This window comes from Felis catus, chromosome D4 (assembly GCF_018350175.1).
Source record: "Felis catus isolate Fca126 chromosome D4, F.catus_Fca126_mat1.0, whole genome shotgun sequence".
Lineage (NCBI taxonomy): Eukaryota > Metazoa > Chordata > Mammalia > Carnivora > Felidae > Felis > Felis catus.
In genome coordinates, this window is record NC_058380.1 from 55,934,524 (window position 1) to 55,957,825 (window position 23,302).

The following is a 23,302-nucleotide window of genomic DNA, read 5'->3' on the forward strand; positions in this document are numbered from 1 at the left end:
AACCCAACAGGAATTTGAGAGGACAGCTCAGAGCCCTGTCTTGGAGCGCTGAAACAGAAGAGCTTACAACCCCATCTTGAGCAGTTCAGTTCACACCTCTCTCTGGTGGTAGTATAGAAACAAATTTCTCACATTTGTTTCTCTGGATTATTTTTTGGAGGAGCTGAAGGAAGGGCAGAAAAAACAAGTTAAGAAACTCAAACTTTGTCTTTATCGGTGGTTCCAGACTTAGCCCATATTTCTACCCTTCCAAAGCATCCAGTCATCTCGGCACACTAGCATGAATGAGATGTGGCTAAAACAAAGTAACATTGAATGACAGCCACCCCCAACCTCACCCATTGTTGGCTCCCAGACATCAGCCAATTGGAAAGGAAAGAAAAAAACACTTGGGTCATTGGCTGACTTTTACAATTGACCCCAATGCTAAGCTAAGGGTCTTGACATCCTGACTTGCTATTTCTGGGTACCTGCTCTAGGAACTGTCTGGATGGCAGTTGGATCAGAGAGGCTAGACTGGGAGTCTTCAGCTTAATTAGAAACACAGAAGGCCAGGGATGCCTGGCTGCCTCAGTTGGAAGACCTGATATTAATCTTGGGGTCGTGAGTTTGAGCCCCATGTGGGGTGATTACCTTTTTTAAAAAAGCAGAACAAAAAGAGCACCTGGGTGGTTCAGTCAGTTGGGCCTGACCTTTGGTTTCAGACCAGGTCATGACCTCATGGTTCCTGGGTTCAAGCCCCATGTCAGACCTGTGCTGGTGGCATGGAGCCAGCTTGGGATTCTCTCTCTGTCCCTCTCTGTCTGCCCCTCTCCTGCTCTCACAGGTGCTCTCAAAATAAATGGGTGAACTTTAAAAAATAAAAATAAAACACTACTAAAGGCCTGATTAATACTAGTCAACTCTTGGATTTGCGGGGTAGGGAACTCAACATAAATTAGGTTCCAAAGCCTTCTGTAAAAGGACCCAAGGATGATGGGAGCAGCAAGTAGACCAGGGGAACGAGGCATGTGGCCTGAGGGAGAACAAGGAAGTTCTTTCATGGCAAGGGAATCGGGACTGGCAGGAAAGGGAGGGACCCTATAAAGTCCACAAAGCTTTTCTGTGAGATACATACTTTGCTGGAAAGTCTAGCTGGAAAACAGGAGCAGGGCCAAGATTCCATGGAGGCCCGAAGCCTAGGCCAGGTCCCCCCTCAGACCTGAGCATGTTCCATGGACCCAAGTTCCACAGTAACCAAAACCTGAGGTTGGGAAAAAGCATGTCTTTGTTTACATTTGCATTTCCCAGAAATAATTTGACCAAGGAACATTTTGCAAACACCCATCACTGTCTCCTGGATTGGAAATTCTAAAAACTTCATTTTGGAAAAGGTTTTTCTCCTTTAGGAAGCCCTCTTAATTGCCTCAACTAATTCACCTCTCCCTTCCTGTTTTGTGGCCTTTGATCACATAGGTAGATGCCTGTATGAATTTTATTCTGTAGTCAGTCTCCAAGGTAGGTGCAAAGGGCAGCTGTATCTAGCTTGTCTAGAGAGGAACAAGTGCCTTGAGACAGAGGAATACACTGCTTTGCTTGCCTCTGTGGCCCAGCCCCGATGAATCTTCCAGGATTGGTGATGAGGAGGGTGGTACAATTCAGCAGTCTGCCTTTCTCTCAGGTACACCCCCAAACCAGATCTGGGAAGAGCATCACTCACCTTGGTCACTGTGTCCTCTTGCCTGGGCATATTCATCCTCAACTGGACCCGGACCCCAGAATAAATGATCTTTGGCCAGGGCTGGGGACCAGGAGCAAGTAGGTCTAAGTGTTCGTGTGATTGTACTTGACTTGCTCTTAACTTTGAGGGAACTCTTGTGTTCCCCTTCTGTTCCAAGCAATCCTAGCCCCCCCCAAGGTAAACTTTCAACCAGTCATTTGGGGCTTTTACCCCGCTGCTTCTTGGCTATACATATTTACTCAAACCACTCTGCAACTGGAATAATATTTATTTTTTTACTTGGCAAAAAGTCAAGTGCTACATTTTTAAAAACAAAATCTCAAACAATCAAACATATTACCCATCACAGAAGAGGGTCTGGCAACAGTACAAAACATCCTACTTAAGATCTTTTTTTTTTTTTTTTTTTAATATACAAGTTGGTTTAAAATGATAGAAGTTCTGTGAGAACTAAGAAATCTACAGCCTGTAGTTTAAGAATAGAAAAAAAAATTAAGACAATTAAAAGATCTATAGTATCCAGCATTTTACTTAATTCCCTGTTTATAGCACCTATTTCTCTAGGTTAGAAGATGAGAATTCTAGAACCTGTGGTATGTGCCTTGTATAACCAAGATAGGGTGGACTTGCTGTCTCCTCCCCCACCAGCCCCCATTACCAAGGAGAAGGCACTCTTTTTTTCCATCTCCCCACTTACACCCAGAGCAGAGGGGGATAACTGGGAGAGCAATTTAGAAATGAGAGTGCAGGAATAAATAAGACTTTTCCTTTCCCCCAGGATGGGCTGTTGACAGAAGCAGAGTATGTGCTTAGAATGGAGGAGGAATTTGTGGGTGGGAACAGCTGCTATCTGCAACATGATGCGTAAAAAGCAAGGAATAACTGGACATCACGGTCAGGTCAGTCAGTTGCCTGCAAGTTTCAAAACCTCAGACTAAACACAGTTCAAGGGAGGAACAAATTACTAATCACATCAATGCTTTTACATGCACAATGTTGCTGGCTCTAGGCCACTACCACCACCCTGGGGCTAAGCCAACAGAGTGGGAGAGGTGGCTTCAACCCCAGCCCCACTGTAATAAGAAAATGAACATTCCACACATGAAGCACTCGCTACACACAGATAAACCCCCTGCTTACCCCCACCCTCCTGGACTGAACCCAATTTAGAAAAGCAAAGCAAAACCCACAAGATTAGAAGAAAGGCAAAGGAGAAGTTTCTCCACAAAGCCAAGGGGACTGAGTATGTGAATCTTAGCAAATGTAAGGCCCCCTGCTCCAGGCCCCTGAGATACCATATCAGGTCTTGTTTGAGGGAAGGAAAAGGAAGACTGGGATAGGGATTCTCTTTACCAAGTTCTACCAATGTTTCTGCAGCCTCGAGAACTGCATCTGGAAACCCTGATGTTTTAGGGGAGTGGCCACTGGCTCAGTAGATGGGACGATGACATGGAAATGACACAGAGAAGTGTTCTCACCTGGGGAACACAAGGTTGGGAAGACAGGTAGGGGACGGATCACCCTGGAGTCCTGGCATGAAAGTCACCAGGAAGCCTGCCATCTAACTCAAAGGGTTTTCCTGGTGGTGACTGTTTTTCTTTCTGTTTTTACTTCCTATAATCAGTGCTGTTAGACTTTAAAAAAACAAGATAAAGACTAGTCCCAAAGCTGACTCTGTGAATAAAGTTGTTTCTTTTATAAATATTTTAATTACAAGTAATTCTTACTCCAGGTAATTTCAGTGACACACGGTATTTGCAGGCACACAAGTTCTCTCTCTCTCTCTCTCTCTCTCTCTCTCTCTCTCTCTCACACACACACACACACACACACACACACAAAGACAGCCCCCAAACTTTCACAGAAAGTCTGACAGCAACCACATAATTATAAAGGAACCCTACCTCTCAAGAGTGAAGTAAGGGTGAGAATGACTATGCCAGCCTCTGCCAGAAGCCAGAGAGGGGAGAGTGTGTGTCACTTAAAGAAAAAATACAAATAAGAATTAACAATGTTTGGTTGAGAAGCCAGAAAGAAAAAAGACAGAAGAAACTCTGATTACCAAAAGCGAAAAAAGGAAAAAAACAACAAAAAACACTTCAGATTTCTGTACAGAGCTTCCTGTCAAGTGCCTAAACCATAGGCAAACTCTTGTGTTCCCACTAAAATGAGGGCCTCAAACAATTGGAAGAAAATCAAAAGAAACAAGGAAACTAAGGATGGAAGTTAGTGTAAATCTCTACATTTTGGGAAAGAGTTAGTTGTCATTAACTCCAGAGCCCAGCATAGTTTCCATGGAGCCCTGAAGGGAGGGGACCTCCTGCCACAAAGAGTTTCGTTCCGGACGAGTCGTAGCAGTGGGTGTAAACAGCATTGGGGAAGAAATCAATGTCCGAAAAGTAATTCCTCCACGTTTCATCATGATTCTATGGGAAGAAAAAGAGATTGTTAGCACCTCTAGGCCATAGGGCAGAAAAGGGGATAGGAAGGGACAGGAATTCCTTCTGGTCTCCTTAAGAGGAGAGGGTCTTGCATCTAACCTGATGTCAGGAGACTGGTGCTCATGGGAACTGGAGCCTCATTTTTCCAAATGAACATTAGGGAAAAGTGAACAGGCTGAAGAACTGCTATACAAACCTAAGGTCTTCTCAGGACAGTTGGGACCAAACTCTTCAATAATAATTCAGTAGCGGCTACGGTGGGGGGGTTCCTTCCTTCTGCTCTATTATCACCTGGGGGTAATCCTAAATCAATTAGTGTGTCTTACTGGGCCTCAGTTTTCCCATTAACATGTAGACGCAGAAGCAAAATCAAGGGAAAGTGCCTTTCTCTGCTCTAAGGAGTACCTCTTACCAGTGAAAAAGTATGTGACTAGCTGGTGTTATCAGTGGGGGTGGGAGCAGATGGGTAGACTGAAGACAATTTTTCTGTCACTGTTCAGTAACCATGTCAGGCACGGTCTTACTCACCAGCCAGCCCTTGCCAGTGGTTAGTTTCAAATTCTCCCCTGCTAGTCTGGGCTTAGACCCATAACAAGCTGAGAGCCTCTCTTCCAGGAATCTCTGAGCTCGGATGTCATAGAACAGCAGGGAACCCTGCCCTGTGCCCACAGTGATGATATGCTCATAAAAGCTCACTGACCGGATCCCTGAGAGAGAAAAAAGGAAAGGGCAATGAGTAGGGAGAATATGCACTTGATGGTCTGACTACCTGAATTTCTCCAGCACTGAGTTCACATGGCACCCACATACCAGACAGTGCCTTTCCCATGGCAGGTATATCTCATGCAAAAGCCTTAGAATGCTGATGCCACACTGCCAATCCATGCACTAACAGGGACCTTCCCATAAACTTTAGGGAAGTGCCAGAGACCAAATGATGCCTAAGATCTTTTAGCCTAAGACCTTAACTGTGCCCTGAACCTTCCTGCCTCCCCTAGACTTACTGTGGAGTCATCTTTCATAACTCTAAACTGTTATATGTAAACTCATAACTTCTTCACTGTGTTTCAAACCTGTACTGAAACAGGGTAACCTGCATATTTATATATCATTATATTAATAAGGACTTCTTCCTATCTGACCTAAAACCCCTATCTGACACTGCAAGAGGTCTTTATCTGGTACTGTGTCTGTGGATCAAAGAAGTGCATGGGGTACGAAGATGTCTCTTGGCACATAGGAAGTGCCTGATAATATCTGTGGAATCAGTATTTTCTTATTAGTTATGAAAGCTACTCCTGTAACAGTAACCAAAATATCTTTTTAAAGCTTTATTTTTTTAAGACTCATTTTTTAAAATTTTTTCAACATTTTTTTTTTTAACATTTATTTATTTATGAGACAGAGAGACAGAGCATGAACGGGGGAGAGTCAGAGAGAGAGGGAGACACAGAATCCGAAACAGGCTCCAGGCTCTGAGCTGTCAGCACAGAGCCCGATGCGGGGCTCGAACCCACGGACCGCGAGATCATGACCTGAGCCAAAGTCGGATGCTTAACCGACTGAGCCACCCAGGCGCCCCTCATTTTTTTTAATTTTTAAAAAATGTTTATTTATTTATTTTGAGAGAGAGAGAAAGAGCAGAGAAGGGGCAGAGAGAGAGAGAGAGAGAGAGAGAGAGAGAGAGAGAGAGAGATGGACAGAGAGAATCCCAAGCAGGCTCCACATTCAGAGTGAAGCCCGACATGAGTCTCATGACCTAAGCCAAAATCAAGAGTCGGTCACTTAACCAACTGAGCCACCCAGGTACCCCTAAAACTTAAACACAATTTTTTTTTAACTAATCTCTACACCCAACATGGGGCTTGAACCCACAACACCAAGATCAAGAGTCACATGCTCCACCCACCAAGCCAGGCGCCCCTCTTAAAGCTTTTCATTGCAGACATCATTCCAGCGAACCCTAATCACTCTTCCCCTTAAAACTCGCATTACACACATTATTCTCTCTGCACTGAAACATGAGCATCTTAACTAAAATTGAAAACAAACCCCAAACAAAAGCCACTTTTGCAGTATCTGAATGAAAATAAACACTTCTTGAAAGAAAGAGGCTAAACTGTAATTCTTATTGTGCCTTTTAGGACTCCCAGGATAATGTAGCTACATTTTTGCATGAGAAGGGGAACAAAGTGAGATGAAGAAAATACACTCTGTTAACTTGAATAATCTGTATTCTAGTCCCTGGCTGTTCTTCCACCAATCCAGAAGATACTGAGCATGGAATTTAAATGCTGAGTCTCAGTCACCTCATCTATAAAACAGAGTTATTAACACTAACCTTACCTTTTCCTACCTGCTTTTTACAGGGTTCTAGGTAAGATGAAATAACATGTCAGATAAAGATATACTGAAATCTTAAAGTACAGCACAAACATAATCTTTTTATTCCTTGATAAAGAAAGAGTGCTCTCGGAGAAAATATGCTATAAAAGATGGGAGGCTGAAGCTACAACTCACCCAGTGATCAGAACTAAACTATTTTCTTCAGCTTTACTGAGGTATAACTGACAAACAATACACTGTACATATTTAAAATCACAATCTGAAGTTTTAACATATGTATATACCCATGACACTATCACCACAATCAAAATAACTAATATATACATCACCCTCAAATGTTTCCTCATGCCCTCTGTAAACTCCTCACTGTACATCATCCCTTGGCATAAAATGATTTTTACAGTTCAGATGGGGCACCAGCAAAAAACTACCACAGGGCAGAAAGTCAAGATCTATGAAGAAATAAGAAAACCACCAATATCCTGACTGTTGGTTTCCACTGAGGCTTCTGTGGCCACAAATTTGTCTGTGGTGTTTGAAGCTCTGTTGCCATCTGCGAGTATTTAAGCTCCCTCCATGTGTTACCAAACACCAGGTTCCATAAAGATCACGATTGTTGTTTGGAAATCAACACAGAAACTGAAAGTCAAAACCCATCTGCAATGCAGCTATAAGCCTCAGGGGCATACCAGGACTCTTACCACTGCCTCGCTCCCTGGAGCAAACAGACTTGACGTTGTATGATGGCTGCCGTGGATCCAAGAAGGAGACATGAGCTTGGGAGCCCACTGCATACACCGACCATTCACTACCATAGGCCAGGCACACATTCTCACGGCAATATGGCAGTTTGGTGGAGAGGAGCTGAAACAGAGAGAGGAAATGATGCACCCATGGCAATACCAGAGAGTGTACTATAGGGCACTGTTTTTAGATGCCCACCTGTGTGGGTTTCCTTCATACACAAGCCACACAAAGTCAGAGACAAAAAGACAAGACCTGATTAAGGAAATAATGCCCTGTTCCACCCCTAAGTAAATAAGAGAAAGAGAGGGGGACTGTTAATAAGAAATAAGATCTAATACTGAAGAGGACTGATTAGGGGAAAAAAGGTTAAGCTGGAATTAAATAATCAGAAGCAGAAAAGCCTAGACCTACAGGTTATTTCCAGGGGTAACCCCAGGGCACAAAAGCCAAGGTCACATTGTGTTCTCTGCCAGCACCCTCTCTGCCACCACCCTCCTCACTACTCTTCAGATAAAGGGGCTAATTTCTGGCTATCCTCAGCCTAGGTTCCCAATTGTATGAGAGTTGTACACTACAGAAAGCACACTCATGGGCCTGGCTCAACCCTAGGGAACACCAGTCAGCCTTAACCCTTAAGTCAGTCCTCAGCAGGTGCCAACTGCATGTAAGGCACCAAGCAAGGTCAGCGGAGCTCAAAGGCTGCTTCACATGAAGGAGTCAGTAATTCCTGAAGCTCTGCTTCTTCTTGAGGACGAGTCTATCACAGAAGTAATAGGCAGCAAAGGCCTCTGGGACAAGAAGAGGGCAAATAACCCACAGACAGATTTGACTTTATGCAAAAGTTGCTTGTAAAGATTGTAAATCTTCTCATTACCTATTATTTCAAAGATGGTTTATATTAGTTTAATTAATTTTCAGTTGCCAGTGATTCCTAACTTTTAGGTTCTCCTGCCCTTATGACATGCCAAATGGCCAATAATCCGTAACTAAATACTTAAATGCCTTGTGGATTGGAGGACTGCTAGTTAAAGGAGTCTTTCAGTAAGTCCTTGCAATGTGAAAGAATCACCACCTCTGATCTCTTTAAAAGACTTAAAAGAGGCACATCAGACTCAGAATTCCATGCACTGTGCAATAACATGGCCAGACCCTTGGAAAACTGATGCTTTAGACAGAATGAAAAGGCTTAGGGAGAGTATTTTAACCAAAAGGTAAATTTTTAGGTAAAACCACTAAGTCATGTTCATCACACCTTAGACAGTGTATTTTCAGCCTTCCAGAGATGAAAGTAACCATCCAGAGACACTGCTCCCAATTCCTACAAGAGCAATGAAAAAAATAGGTTATATTTCAATCTGTAGCAACTAATATACAATAGTAAGCAGGGGAAGACCCTGAAGGTTGGGGTCCTCCCATTGTTCATTCTTATCCCATGAGGATTCCAGCAGGGGGGGCCAGGGATTGTTAATTGTTAGTCCATCATCTCACTCTATGGCATGAAGCTGGATAGAATATTAAATCAAGGCTGCTTCTTGGGAGAACTCAAGAAGCCAGCCAGGTTCTAGCAGTAATATAAATACCTATGGTTCAGAAAGTTCCTACTATGTAATCATTCACATGACATCTCGTTGGATAGTTATAGCAGAGCACACACATGAAGGACAGTTTCATAAATCTCAGTGTAAAAGCTTTTATGATTGGAGGATCTAAATCTACCTCTAAGCCATAACTATGGACAGGAGATAGGAGGCTAAGGGAACTATCTTTCAAATGTGGCCTGATTCAGATTTGGGGAGCTTTTCTCCTCTTCTGGCTCTGAGTCTCCACCCTAACATTCAATACCGCCAGTTTCAGATCTGACTCAATGATTAAGTAAGACCTGCTGGGAGTGTTGATAAGAGGCAGTGAAGAATGAAAAGAACCTGAATACCAAAGACAAAAAAGTGATCATTTTCAGAGGCACATATGAAAATCACACCCAAAATAGAGCACCTGCAAAGGCATGTGCAAATGAGAGACAGTCAAATCAGAGTGGCCCTGGGGAAACTCTGAGAGGCTGACCTACAAATATGGACCATCCAGAGAAATACTGCAGAGCTCAAAGCAAGGGATGGGTTTTATAATCTCAGAATTTCTCATCAGCGTCCCTCAGCCTTCAATTCTCCATAGGCTCAGAACTAAGCTATGTTACAAGGACTGACTTGGAAAGAGAAGGTAAGTGAATCTTACAAGATTTAAGCCAAGAAGCTGAAACAAGAGGAATAGGCTTCCTCTTTGGCAAGGTCATACCTTATTCTTGTTGTTGAAGGCCAGAGCCCGGACCTTGCAGTTGTCAGGATTTGTGTCCTCCTTGGGAATGTCCTTTAAGGCCTTGTGAGTGATGTGAGCATACACAGGGACCCGTGACACATTGTGCCTTGCATCACTTTTGGTCAACACATCGTCTGTCACCTCCCAGAGTCCCATAGAGCCATCACGTGAGCCTACAGAGCAAGGAAACCACAGATGTCAGACATACTCAAATCTCTATGGGACAGTCCTACAGAAACCAAGATGGGCTTTCTTAGTCTAGCTCTCTGGGCATCATCCTCATATGTACTGAAGCTTGGTCAGGTGGCCCAGCATAAAACAGAACAGCATACATTTTAATAGTTACATCAAAAGGATGATTCAACTAAGGTATAGGAGTTATAATATAACCTTTAACCATTGGTGAGATTTTTCAAGAGAATTATAGTTTGAGAAAGCTCAGTAATTTTCCAAGCCAAATGCTTAGGTCACTTGGGCATGCACAGGTGATGTCTGCTGGGCAGTAGAGTTTGGGAACCTCCACCTTAGAGCAACAGTACTTAATGTCTTCTGAGTCTTGTATGCCTCTGAGAGACTTAGGAATGTTAAAAACCCCTTTCTCTAGAAAACAACACAAAATACCACATTGTACATTCAATTTTAGGGAGGTTCATGAACCTCTTGAAGGCTTTCCATGGACCTATAGGGACCATAATCCCCATATTAAGAATGTTTGGGGCACTTGGGCAGCTCAATGGGTTAAGCATCCCACTTTGGCTCAGGTCATGATCTCACAGTTTGTGGGCTTGAGCCCCACATTGAGCCCTGTGCTTGACAGCTCAGAACCTGGAACCTGCTTCAGATTCTGTGTCTCCCTCTCTCTCTGCCCCTCCCCACCCTCTCAAAAATAAACTTAAAAAAAACCCAAAAAACAAAAACCTTTAAAAAAAGAATGCAAGTTCGAGGCACCTGGCTGTCTCAGTCAGTAGAGCATGCTACTAACTCTTGACTCATGTTGGGTGTGGAGATGACTTAAAAAAAAAAAAAAAAAAAAAAAAAAAGGATGAGCATTCTGCAGAAAATGAATACTTAAAAACATAGTTTTCCTTAGCAAACAATAATGAAGCACTTAAAAAACTAAAAACACTTTTCTTTGAACTGAGCCCTGAATACATTGCTGGTGGCAAGCTTAAATGGGACCATCTTTCTGGAGGACAAGTGAGCATCTGCAGCAAAAACCAGAAAGTGTGTGTTCCCATCTAGGAATACTGCACTATCATAAGACACATACAAAAAGATGTTTATTCAGAACAATCTGTATGTCCTATAAGAATAAGGCTGTGTTATAGTCATAAAATAGAAAATCAAAAACCATTAAAAAAAATCCTGTTTTGGGGTGCCTGGATGGCTCAGTCGGTTAAGCATTCAACTTCGGCTCAGGTCATGTGATCTCGAGGTCTATGAGTTTGAGCCCCGCGTCAGGCTCTGTGCTGACAGCTCAGAGCCTAGAGCCTGCTTCAGATTCTGTGTCTCCCTCTCTCTCTGCCCCTCCCCTGCTCTCTCTCTCTCTCTCTCTCTCAAAGAAATATTAAAAAAAAAAAATCCCGTCTTAGGGGTGCCTGGGTGGTTCAGTTGTTGAGCGTCCACTCTTGATTTTGGCTCAGTTCATGATTTACAGTTTATGAGCTCAAGCCCCAAACTGAGTTCTACACTGATAGTGCAGAGCCTGCTTGGGATTCTCTCTCTGCTTCTCTGCTGCCTGCATGCACATGAGCACATTCACTCTTTCTCAAAATAAATAAATTTCAAAAAAAAAATCATGTTTTAAAATTCCTTTCCAGTAAAGTTATTTGCCAACTCTCCTTTAGACTAGAAGATATCCTTCCCATATTGCAAATCTCACAAATGTTTCATAGTAAAAATTATCTAACATGAGAGAAATACCATCCAATTTGTGTGCATCTTTTCTTTTAAAGATTTTATTTTCAAGAAATCTCTACACCCAACACAGGGCTCAAACCTACAACCCCGACATCAAGAGTCACATGCTTTACAGACTGAGCCAGCCAGGTGCCACCAATTTGTTTGCATCATAACGCTTATGGACAGGGATTCAAAGCAGAGGTTTTATTACATATGAAATCTAGAAAAGGCCAGAGAGAGAAGGACACATCCGAAGAACTATGCATGGTTTATAATGCAAATTAAAAAATAAATCTGTACAAGTTTTGGGGTGCCTGAGTGGCTCAGTCGGTTAAGTGTCTGACTTCAGCTCAGGTCATGATCTCGCAGTTTGTGAGTTCGAGCCCTGTGTCAGGCTCTGTGCTAACAGCTCAGAGCCTGGGGCCTGCTTCAGATTCTGTGTCTCCCTCTCTCTCTGTCCTTCCCATGCTCATGCTCTGTCTCTTAATAATAAATAAACATTAAAAAAAAAAACAACTATACAAGTTTTATTATGAAAAATTCAAGCATACTGAAATGTTGACAGAATTTTACAATGAACTGTATTCTATCAACATTTTATTATACTTGGTAGGTGCATCTATCCATATATTCATCATTCATCCATTTTAACCAACTAAAAATATGTACTGAAAAATGACTATTATTTTAATATTATATTTCAAAATATTAATAGTAGTTATCTCTGGGTAGAGATATTGAGGGTAGTTCTTATTTCCTTTTTTGTTTATCTATATTTTAAAAATTTCTTAAGATTAACACCTATTACTTTTAAAATAAAGAAAAATTATTTAAAGAACTAGTTGGGCAGCATCATGAAGATTGGATTAGAGAAGACAAGTACAGAAGCAGAGAGAAAATATGGAAAGATATTAGGGGTAATTCAAGATATAGATGATGAGCACTCTAGCATAGAAAACAAATTGTAGGGGCGCCTGGGTGGCTCAGTCGGTTAAGCGGCCGACTTAGGCTCAGGTCATGATCTCACGGTCCGTGAGTTCGAGGCCCACGTTGGGCTCTGTGCTGACAGCTCAGAGCCTGGAGCCTATTTCAGATTCTGTGTCTCCCTCTCTCTGACCCTCCCCTGTTCATGCTCTGTCTCTCCCTGTCTCAAAGATAAATAAAACGTTAAAAAAAAAAAAAAGAAAGAAATTGTATATAAGAGGGTTTTTTTTTTTAATTATTTAAGTATAGGTGACATACAATGTTTATAAGACATACTTTAAAAAGCAGTATAAACATGGCTTGGTAATCTAAGGAGACTGAAGACCCTAAGAGGAGTTTTAGTTTTCTGGCTGTGCACCTTTGTGTGGAAGGTGGGAGCATTCACAAATATATGTCCTTGGAGAGGAGGGGATCTTGGAAGAAAGATGATGAGTATGAATGTGCTGAGTCTGAGGTGGAATGTTCAGGGGTTGATATTCATCATCAAGCTGAACATTAACAATGGTTAACAAGTATTGGGCATTTTTAATACAGCAGCAACTATGTATTACTTCATTTAACCCTACCAATGACCTTTTTATAAAAACGTTTATTTTAGAGAGAGACAAAGAGAGTGTCAGTGGGGGAAGTGCAGAGAGAGGCAGGGAGACAGAATCCCAAGCAGGGTTCAAGTTGCCCATGTAGAGCCTGACACAGGGCTTGAACCCACAAACCATGAGATCACGACCTGAGCCAAAATCAAGAGTCAGGTGCTTAACCAACTGAGCCACCGAGGTGCCCTCAGAGCCCATGTTCTTAAAACCTGCTATACTGTTCAGAAAATGTAGACTTGGGAGTTAGCAGCTTGAAAACATAGGATGTTGGCAGGGTATCTCAAGGAGAGATGAGAGGCTCCCAAAGCAAAGCCAAGTTCTGGCTCCCAACAACATTTAGTGCAGGTTACTGTCATACAGGCAATCCCTGTTATAAAGATGACAGGACTCAGCCTCTGCCTTCAAACAGCTCTCATTCCCCAGGGAGGCAAATGACAGGGAATTCAAAAGCTTCTGAACCACTCCTGGGTAATTCTGACCTGTAACTATGTTTCTTCAATAGATTTATCTTCCTTCTTGGCTGCTTTCTATTGCCTTGTGAAGAATTGAAACAGGAAATATTTATGTTCCCTGAGCTTTTATTAGTAGCAGTTCTAAGCATGGGCTTTGAAATCAGACCTGGATTCAGATCCTGAGTCCATCTGTCACTATTCATGTGGCCTTTGGCAAGTTATAATAAACTCTCAGAATATAAAGTTTCTCATTTGTGAAATGAGGCTAATAATGCAAACCTTTTAGTATTATTCTGAGAATTATAAGAAATAACAGATATGAGGTACTTAATTTAGCAACCATTATGATTATTTTTATTTGGGAATCTAGAACTGGGGATTGGATTTTTACATATGGGTACCCAGCAAAACTGTAGCACTCTCAGCCTACTTTGTAGGCTGCTGTGGGTATCCAGAAAGCATTTGTGTATCTCTTTATTATCTTCTCTACACTAATTTCCCTGTGTTTTTTTCTGACTTCTACCCCTGGGAAAGAAATTCTCCCAATTCTTTTTTTTTTTTAATTTTTTTTTTAATGTTTATTTATTTTTGAGACAGAGAAAGACACAGCGTGAACGGGAGAGGGTCAGAGAGAGGTAGACATAGAATCTGAAGCAGGCTCCAGGCTCCAAGCTGTCAGCACAGAGCCCAAAGCGGGGCTCAAACTCACGGAGTGTGAGATCATGACCTGAGCTGAAGTCGGATGCCTAACCGACTGAGCCACCCAGGCGCCCCAAGAAATTCCCCCAATTCTATACAACTTTTATCAATAAGAAGCACTTTATATAATTGTACAGAAAATAACTGCTCCTAATACTTCACATCAACTTTTCCAAAAACTTTCACAACCATTGTCACAATGAAGTACCCCAGAAATGTTGAGGCTAACATGCCATCACACATACTTTTGGGGAACAAAGTAGAATATGAATAATAAATGAAGAATGCCAGCAAAACTCCACTTTCCAGATCAGGAATATACAGGGGAAATGACTTATTCAAGGACACATGATAAGTAAGAGAAAGAGCCAATATTGGAAATAAGATCTCCTGGCCCCTGGCTGATGGTCTGTTTACTGGGCTATTTCCAATCGCACTACTACCCCTTTTCAATTTCTAGCCTCCCTCCCTCCCTGCCACACAAAAACTCCATACAAAAGGGTAATTTTACCAGATACCGCCATAGTATCACTGATCCATGCAATGGAAAAGATCCAATCCTTGTGTCCATCCTTGGAGAGGAAGAAGTGACAGACAGGTACAGAGAGAGAGGGGAAAAAATAAATTAGTAAAATAAGGATTACAATGTATACTCTTGAAAAGCATATAGTCTGACTGAAAATATCTTTGTAAAACTGATAAAGTGATCTCTGATGATCTTAACCCATAGGGCAGGATCCCACAATTTTTAACTTCTGTCTTGAGGAGCTCAAGGCTGGAATAAAACCAGCATTCCCATGGGCAATGAACGTGTCTGGTGGACACACCGCTCTGGCCTGCCACCTCTGGATGTCTTATTTGGGGCTCCTACACATAATCACCTACCTTTTCTCTCCCTAATTTCATCCTACCACTCTCCTCTTGTACCTTCCTGGTACAAGAGCTGTAACTGACCTCTTTGCTGTTCCTTCTGTCTGGAACTCTCTTCCTCCAGACATCAACATGACTTGTACTCTCATTTCCTTTATGTCTCCCTGCTAAATGTCATTCTTATCAATGAGGACTTCTCTGACCATCCTCTGAAATAGCATTCTCCAACTCTCTCTATCCCCTTAATCTGCCTTTACACTTCTCCATGGCACTTATCACACTCCGACATACTGCTGGTAAATATTTATTGGTTTATATATTGGTTTATATGTCTCCCTCCACTAGAAGACAGGCTTCACGAGGTGTGGGGCTTTATCTGTTTTGTTCATTGCATGTCCCCAGTGTCCAAAACAATGATTGGACATAGAAAGCTCAATAAACAGTTGTTGCTGAATGAATGACTTAATAAACTTTGTTCTCTGACTATGGGCAGTGGGAGATATGTAGACATTGTGGGTTCAGACACAAATCCACTGGTGCTGGACCCTGAGGTGTGTTGCTCACTGCTTTATTGAACAACACTCTCAATATACCAGATACTCACTATGGGGAATTCAGTCCCCATTCAGATATTTCTACCCTCTCACCCCACCCCCATGCCCCTGGAGTTAGCAGAAATCTAGGGGAAACTATTCTTTCCCAGGGGGCATGTGGGAGGAGGGTCCATGTTACCTAGCAGGCTCTGTTTAAAAACAGGCTACCTCTAACTACAATTACTGGGGAAACTTACATCACCCACACACACAGGATCTAGCGTAGGCAGCCGGTAAATGGCAAGACTGTTGGGGTTGTCTCCTCCAGTGGCTAACAGAGTTCTGGAGGGATTCAGCTCAATGGCATGGATACCACAGCCCTGCTGGGTCACACCTCCAGGGTCCCGGTCCTTCAGAATGGGAATCTTGGTGATCTGGCTTGTCTGCACATCCACTACAAATAGCTACAAGAAAAGGGATAAAGAAGGTGACACAGTTTCTCTTTAATATGGATAACCCTGGGTACAAACATCCATTCATTCAATTATCCATCAAACTTTAATTAATCTCTACTACATGTTAGACCCTAGAAATTGTTAAAGGCATAGTCAGGGTTATTAGTCAAATGAAATATGAAAATAAGGAAATATAACAGAGAAAGGTATAATATACTGCATGAACACAGATTAACAAGCAGTAAACTCTGTCTGGGATTCAAAGACAGCTTCAGGGGTGCCTGGATTGGCTCAGTCAGTTAAGCATCTGGCTCTTGATTTCACCGTTCCTGAGATCATGCCCCAGTCCCAAGCTTGCGATTCTTTTCTCTTTTCCTCCTCTTTCCCTCTCTCTTTGCTCCACTCCCGCTCCCCCACTCTCAAAATAAATAAATAAATAAATAAATAAATAAACAAATAAATAAATAAATAAATAAAATAAACTTAAAAAAAAAAAAAAGGGGCAGCTTCAAAGAGGATTTTCATTAGACTATGGACCTAAAGAACCCAACTAAAGGTTTTCTACCATTCTGGACTTATTTTATATATCTAATTCTTATGTACCCATGCAGAGAAACTTGTAAACAATTCCCAGAACCCATCATCATAACCACTATTAACTGTGTTATAAATGTTAGGTTTGCTGGAGTGACCTGAGACATATGACAAGGTAAGAGTTATTAATTATCTCACTGCTCTTCTCTAAGCACGTACACAATTCACATGCCCCATGCCTTTGTTCATGCTGCTGCTTCTGCCTGAAATGCTCTTCTCCACCTCTTTTCCAAACTAACCTCTTGCCACTCTGCAAGATTTAACTCAGAGAAATGTTTTACAGAAAAGATCAGTCTCAGAGAAAGAACAATCCCAAGTCTTTTAAGAAACTCTTTATAGAATTAAATGATTCACTCTTTCACTCAGTTGTTCAGGACCACCTAAAATACCAAGTACTGTTCTAGGAGCTAGCAATGTGTCTATGCACGAGAGAGAAATAATCTCTAATGTCATACACCTTAGTGTAGGAAGTCAGCTTAAAATCCTCTCAGCAGCTCTTGTGATGAAGCCAAATCACGTCAAATCTTTGTATAAAGTAACCTACTGCTTGTGCCAGAAGAAGGTCTAGGAAAGGAGAAACTAGATAGGCCTTAAATTTAAATATAAGGGAAGGAGTACCTGGAATAAGAGTGCCAGGGAGAGAGGTGCCTGGATGGCTTGGTACTTAAGTGTCCAACTTTTTTTTTTTTTTTTTTTTTAATTTAAAACCCAGGTGAGCAAACACCACGATAATGCCCTCAGCAGTAGAGAAAAAGGAAAATCCTGGCTGGTGAGTATGCCAGACGCTGTGCTGGGGGCTTCCAGTTACTTAAAAGTCCCCCTGGGGGACATCTGGCCATGTCCAGGGACATCTGTGGTTGCCACACCTGGGGTCGGTGGGGCTGGGGAGGCTGCTGAGGCCCCACAGTGCTCGGGACACACCGATGTGGGCAGTGCTGAGGGGCAGAGACTGCTGTAAAGATGAGCAGACCAGAACTCTCTGATGGTCCCATTTTACAGATGAGGAATCTGAGTGTTAGCTCCCAGCTACTGAGAGGCAGGTGGCGCCTCTTTGCAAGAATCAACAGTAGCAGAGCAAATAAGGCAGCCTTTAACCTTCTGGTACTCAACCTTCTGACCTCACCTCACAAATAAGAGGTGAATGTGAAATCTGACAGAATCAGGACTGCATGTACTACACGATGTCCCCACTTGCTTCCTTCCAACAATTCATAGGGATGTCTTTCCAAGTCAGTGAAGGGGAATGCAGTCAGGTGAGGTCATGTTCTAATCAACACCCATATCTAAGGGACCTGGACCTACTGCCCACGTCACTCTTCGCTTGCTCACTCAAGTGTTTACTAACCACTACTGCCCACTGCATGGACAGCACTGTGAGGCACACACATGTGCTAACATCTTTCATGTCTGCTCTTGGTCCAGGACGCATTTATGCTGGTGTAAGGCAGGGATGAAGTCTGATTAAGAGCTCTCTCCACTGGAGTGTCTGGGTGGCTCAGTCAGTTAAGCGAAGCGTCCAACTCTTGATTTTGACTAAGGTCATGATCTCACAGTTCGTGGGATCAAGCCCGGGGTCAGGCTTTGTGCTGACAGTGCAGAGCCTGCTTGGGATTTTCTCTCTCTCTCCCTCTGCCCCTCTCCCATGCACATGCTCTGTCTCTTTCTCAAAATAAACAAACATTAAAAAAAAAAAAAAGAGTGCCAGAGACTGAGGAAAAATTTTAAAAAGAAAGTGGGGTGGGGAGGCACAACCTCCCCTGAATCTGTAATATAAGCCTTGAGAACTACTTAAGGCAGATTCCCGGCCTAACAGGCACCATTGCTGATGTACTCCATAGGCATTTTAAACTCAGTAATGTCCAGGGGTGCCTGGGTGGTTCAGTTTCTTAAGTGCTGGGTGTGGAGCCTGCTTAAGATTCTCTCTCTTCCTCTCCCTCTGCCAGTCCCCTGCCTGCCTGTGCATGCTCGCTCTCTCTCGCTCGCTCTCTCTCTCTCTCTCTCTCTCTCTCTCTCAAAATAAATAAATAAATAAATAAATAAATAAATAAGTGCAAAACAAATTACCTTCCTTCTCGACTCCTCCCACATTCCCATCATCCAATCTCTAGACCTGCCAAATCTACATCTTAAATATTCTCACAGTTGGCTCCTACCTTTCCATCCTTTTTCTCATCACCTGTCTGGACAATGGCAACTGGTCTTTGTACCTTCAGGCAAGGCCAAAATCAAAACTATTCTCCACACTTAAAAAATTTTTTTTTAATATTTATTCATTTATGAAAGACAGAAAGCACAAGCAGGGTGAGGGCAGAGAGAGAAGGAGACACAGAATCTGAAGCAGGCTCCAGGCTCTGATCTGTCAGCACAGAGCCCGACGCGGGGCTCAAACTCACAAGCTGTGAGATCATAACCTGAGCCGAAGTCAGACGCTTAACTGACTGAGCCACCCAGGCGCCCCTATTCTCCACACTTTAACACGTCATCTTGAACAAAAATGGCAATCCTCCCATATCAGTTAAAAATTTCCATTGGTGGGCACCTGGGTGGCTCAGTCGGTTAAGCGTCCGACTTCGGTTCAGGTCATGATCTCAAAGTTCGTGAGTTCGAGACCCACATCAGGCTCTATGCTGACAGCTTAGAGCCTGGAGCCCACTTTGAATTCTGCGTTTCCCTCTCTCTCTGTCCTCCACTCACGCTCTGTCTCTCTCTCAAAAATAAACAAACATTAAAAAAAAAGAAAAGAAAAAAATATCTATTCATTCCTCTTTATCTAAATCTAAACTCCTTATCACAGCATCAAGACTCCTCAATCTGGCCCCAACCTCTCTCTCTAGCTTTACAACCTGCCATGGACCTCATGCTCTAGAAATAATGGCTTATTACTTATTATTCACCCAAAAATCTTCAATGAAATATAATTATTTTGTTTCATGCTCGTGCTGTTCACAAAGCCACAACTACTTCCCCCTCTTTTCTATATGTGGCCAGCACGTACTTATCTTTCACGATTCAGTTCAGTATGTCCTCTCTGAATATTCCCTAAATATCCAGGCGGGATAAGTTTTTCTCTTGCAGGTTTCCCAGATACCCCTCTACCCACAACACTAATTTAAAATCTTTGTCTCTCTCCCCCAATTACAACGCCCTCCCAATTCAAAGAGTAGGAGATTTATCTTATTTAGTTCGGTAATCCTACCCCAACAGTGCAAAGGTATATAGTAAGCACTTGTAGAAGACACCTTTCAGGAAGTGTGATCAACAATGTTAAGGGGACCACATATCCCTGCATTTAGAGTGGGGCCCTAGTAAGGTGCATTTGATGTAAGTCCAGATCTCCAGATCAGAGAATTGTGCAGAGGTGGCCTCCTGGCTCAGGGAGAACCAATCCAGAGGCTAGATCGGACTGATCAGATTCTCTCAGGAATGTGAAACTGGTTTGGAGGCATTAGACCAGACTGTCTGGGTGACCAATTTCTACCAAAGCCAGTCCCAGAGGGAAAGGAACAGAAGAGAGACAGCACAGACATCCTTAATTCCTAACAGCTTTCCAATTCTTAGTTCCGTTTCCTTCTGAGATCTAGAGATACTTCCTACTTTTGGGGTTTGCATATTAGCCCTTCCAATAAACATCAGTGGGGGGAGTGCCTGGGTGGCTCAGTTGGCTAAGTGTCTGACTTCGACTCAGGTTATGATTTCACAGTTTGTGAGTTCGAGCCCGACGTCAGGCTCTCTGCTGTCAGTGTGCAGAGCCAGAGAGCCTGCTTCGGATCTTCTGTCCCGGTCTCTCTGCCCTTCCCCTGTTCTCTCTCTCAATAAATAAATAAAACATTTAAGAAAAATTAAAAAAAAACAAACAAAAAAAACAACAACAACCATGAGTGGGTTTCTTACTCTTTTAGAGCAAATGATCTCTAACCAACACAGTCCCTCTCAAATGTTTAATGAAGCAAAATTAACTGCCCACTTATATCTCTGTGTTTTTGTTTTGGGGGACAATGCATCCATAACATGCTACCTTTGAGACCAATGATTCCCTAATTGATTATCACAATAACCTGGGGAGTTTTCTTTTTTAGAAACACTATAAAAGAAAAACAATTCCCAGGCCCTACCCTAAAATGCCTCCAATTTCCAACTCTGGGGACTGTAAAACTGACTTCTTTTCAAGGATCTCCAGGTGAATCTAATGATTGCCCAGGTTTAATAATCACTGATCTAGATGCTTGCTATTCAAAGGAGCTTGTTGGAACCCAAGAATCTCAAGCCCAGCCCTAGACATATTTAATAAGAATCTGGAGTTTCCCAAGATCTCTATGTATATTGATGCTTGAGAAGCACTGATGTAGAAAATCTGTTCTGTATACTAAGAGTAATGAATTTGATAAGATACAAGAGTAAACTGACCTGCAATCTGGAAAGATCCAAGTTTCTCTTATGGAATCTGAGGGCAGGCTAAAGATTATTTTAGCCACTGTGTCAGCCCATTCTTTTATCCGTGTGTGTGTGTGTGGCCATTCCTGTCTTAATACAGAGGTCCATTTCTGCCATCCAGAAAAGATGTGGAGAAAAGGTTTCAACTATTCATGTCCAAGAAAGTCTTAAGTCCAATGACTCCAGTTTTGAGAAATCTAGATTTGAATTTCAAATTTGTTACCTATTAGCTGTGTGATCTTAGGCAAGTCACTTAACCTTTCTATATTTTGTTTCTCATCTATAAAAATAGAATAAGATCTACCTCTAGGGTTGCTAAAAGATCTAATAAAACATAAAGCATCTAGCACAGGGCTTGGCACATAATTGGTGCGTAACAAGTAACAATTAATAGTGATATACTATTCTAAAAAATATACACTATTTTTTTTAATGTTTATTTATTTTTGAGAGAGAGAATATGAGCCGGGGAGGAGCAGAGAAGATCTGAAACAGGCTCCGTGCTGACAGCAGAGAGCCTAGTGTGGGGCTTGAACTCGTGAACTGTGAGATCATGGCCTGAGCTGAAGTCAGACACTTAACCAACTGAGTCACCCAGGTGCCCCAGCAATACACTATTCTAATGTTTGTTTAGTTCTGTATGGTGTAGTTTCATCTACACTTGATAAAAAACATCTGATACAGGGGAAATGAAAAAGTTAATAGCTAAGTCTCTACAGGACCCAGGAAACCAGGAGTTTACCCCCAACCTCACTCTTGCAGAGCAATGACAAAGCACCATGTGAAGGACAGAAACTTTTTGCTTTTTCAAAGGAAGGGAAAGGGATGTGAGTGAGCTGCCACAGAGTATTTCCCCAAGCTCTCTGACAAGGGGCCAAGGCTTCATGCGGTTCCTGTAACAAATCCCAGAATGGGGCTGCTCCACATTAACCTACTGGGATCCCTGCCAGGAACTAGCAGCATGGCAAGGTAAGTTTGAATCTAAATGGCTCCCTGCAGCTTACATTCTAGAACAGAGGGGAAAAAAAATGAAAGCAAAGGACTTACAATCAGGAAGCTTATAAAATTAGAGAGTATATCTCTGAATGCATGTATAATACACGTAGATACACACAAATGTGCATACATAGAAAGATGAAGGTAGCTTAATAAAATGAAGGGGCTCACAAAATTTCTAAAATTCCGAAGTGTTTTTTTTAGCTGGAGCCTAATGGATAAAGGAAAACAAATCCACATAGATTACACAGATATCAAGATAAATTATACTCAGTCAGACAGAAAAAGCCAACTGGGCAGCCTAAGTCTGCTGAAAGTTAGGTAAATGGAAGACAACCAAAATCAAAGAATCCATTCCTATTCCAAACCAAGAAAATGAGTAGGAGCAAAGGAGAGAGCCAAGACCAAGAAGATCAACAGAAAATGGTCAGACAATATGTATCAAAAATTTCAACACACGTAAAGCCTGTAATTTCAAGAACTTATGCTAAGGAAATAATGATTGGTGAATAGTTTTAACTAAAATGTATTAATTTTGGGACACCGGGCTGGCTCAGTTGGTGGAACATATAACTCTTGATCTTGGGGTTGAGAGTTCAAGCCCTATACAGGGTATAGAAATTACTTAAAAAATAAAATCTTTTTTTTTTTTTAAGTTTTTTTTTTTTTAATTCATTTATTTTGAGAGAGAAAGAAAGAGCATGTGTGCAAATGCAAGCAGGGGCGGGGCAGAAAGAGGAGAGAGAGAGAGAGAGAGAGAATCCCAGTCAGGCTCTGCACGGTCAGTGCGGAGTCCAACACAGCGCTCAAACCCACAAACCGTAAGATCGTGACCTGAACCGAAACTAAGAGTCGGACGATCAACAGAGCCACCCAGGTGCTCCTAAAATAAAATCTTTTAAAAATAAATAAATAAAATAAATTTTTAAACAGTGAGACACCACAGGGGATTGGGTATAGCCACACAGTGGACTATTATACAGCTTTTAAGAATGGGCCTGGCTCAGTCAGTAGAGTATGTGATTACTGACCTTGGGTTCATGAGTTCAAGCCCCTTGCTGGGGGTAGAGTTTACTTAAAAAAAAGACAAAAAAAAGACAGAGAATATTTATTAACACGGAAAGCTGTTCATGCTATGGTATAAAATAAATAAGCTTAAAAAAAAATCTTATTTTTAAGTAATCTCTATACCCAACGTGGGGCTCAAACTTACAACCCTGAGATGAAGG

General features: G+C 42.1%; 1 protein-coding gene across 4 annotated transcripts in view; it reads right to left on the reverse strand.

The window, feature by feature from the left end:
• Nucleotides 1-1,970: 1,970 nt before the first annotated feature.
• Nucleotides 1,971-23,302, reverse strand: part of DCAF12 (DDB1 and CUL4 associated factor 12) — a 39,646-nt gene continuing 18,314 nt past the window's right edge. For all 4 annotated transcript variants that reach the window (XM_045042802.1, XM_045042801.1, XM_003995562.5 and 1 more), the window contains exons 3-9: nt 15,855-16,061; nt 14,706-14,766; nt 9,544-9,737; nt 8,507-8,572; nt 7,209-7,371; nt 4,690-4,868; nt 1,971-4,146 (exon numbers count right to left, since the gene is read on the reverse strand). In XM_045042802.1, coding sequence (XP_044898737.1) covers nt 3,988-4,146; nt 4,690-4,868; nt 7,209-7,371; nt 8,507-8,572; nt 9,544-9,737; nt 14,706-14,766; nt 15,855-16,061 — 1,029 coding nt within the window. In that variant the 3' untranslated portion in view covers nt 1,971-3,987. The remainder of the gene's footprint in view (nt 4,147-4,689; nt 4,869-7,208; nt 7,372-8,506; nt 8,573-9,543; nt 9,738-14,705; nt 14,767-15,854; nt 16,062-23,302) is intronic.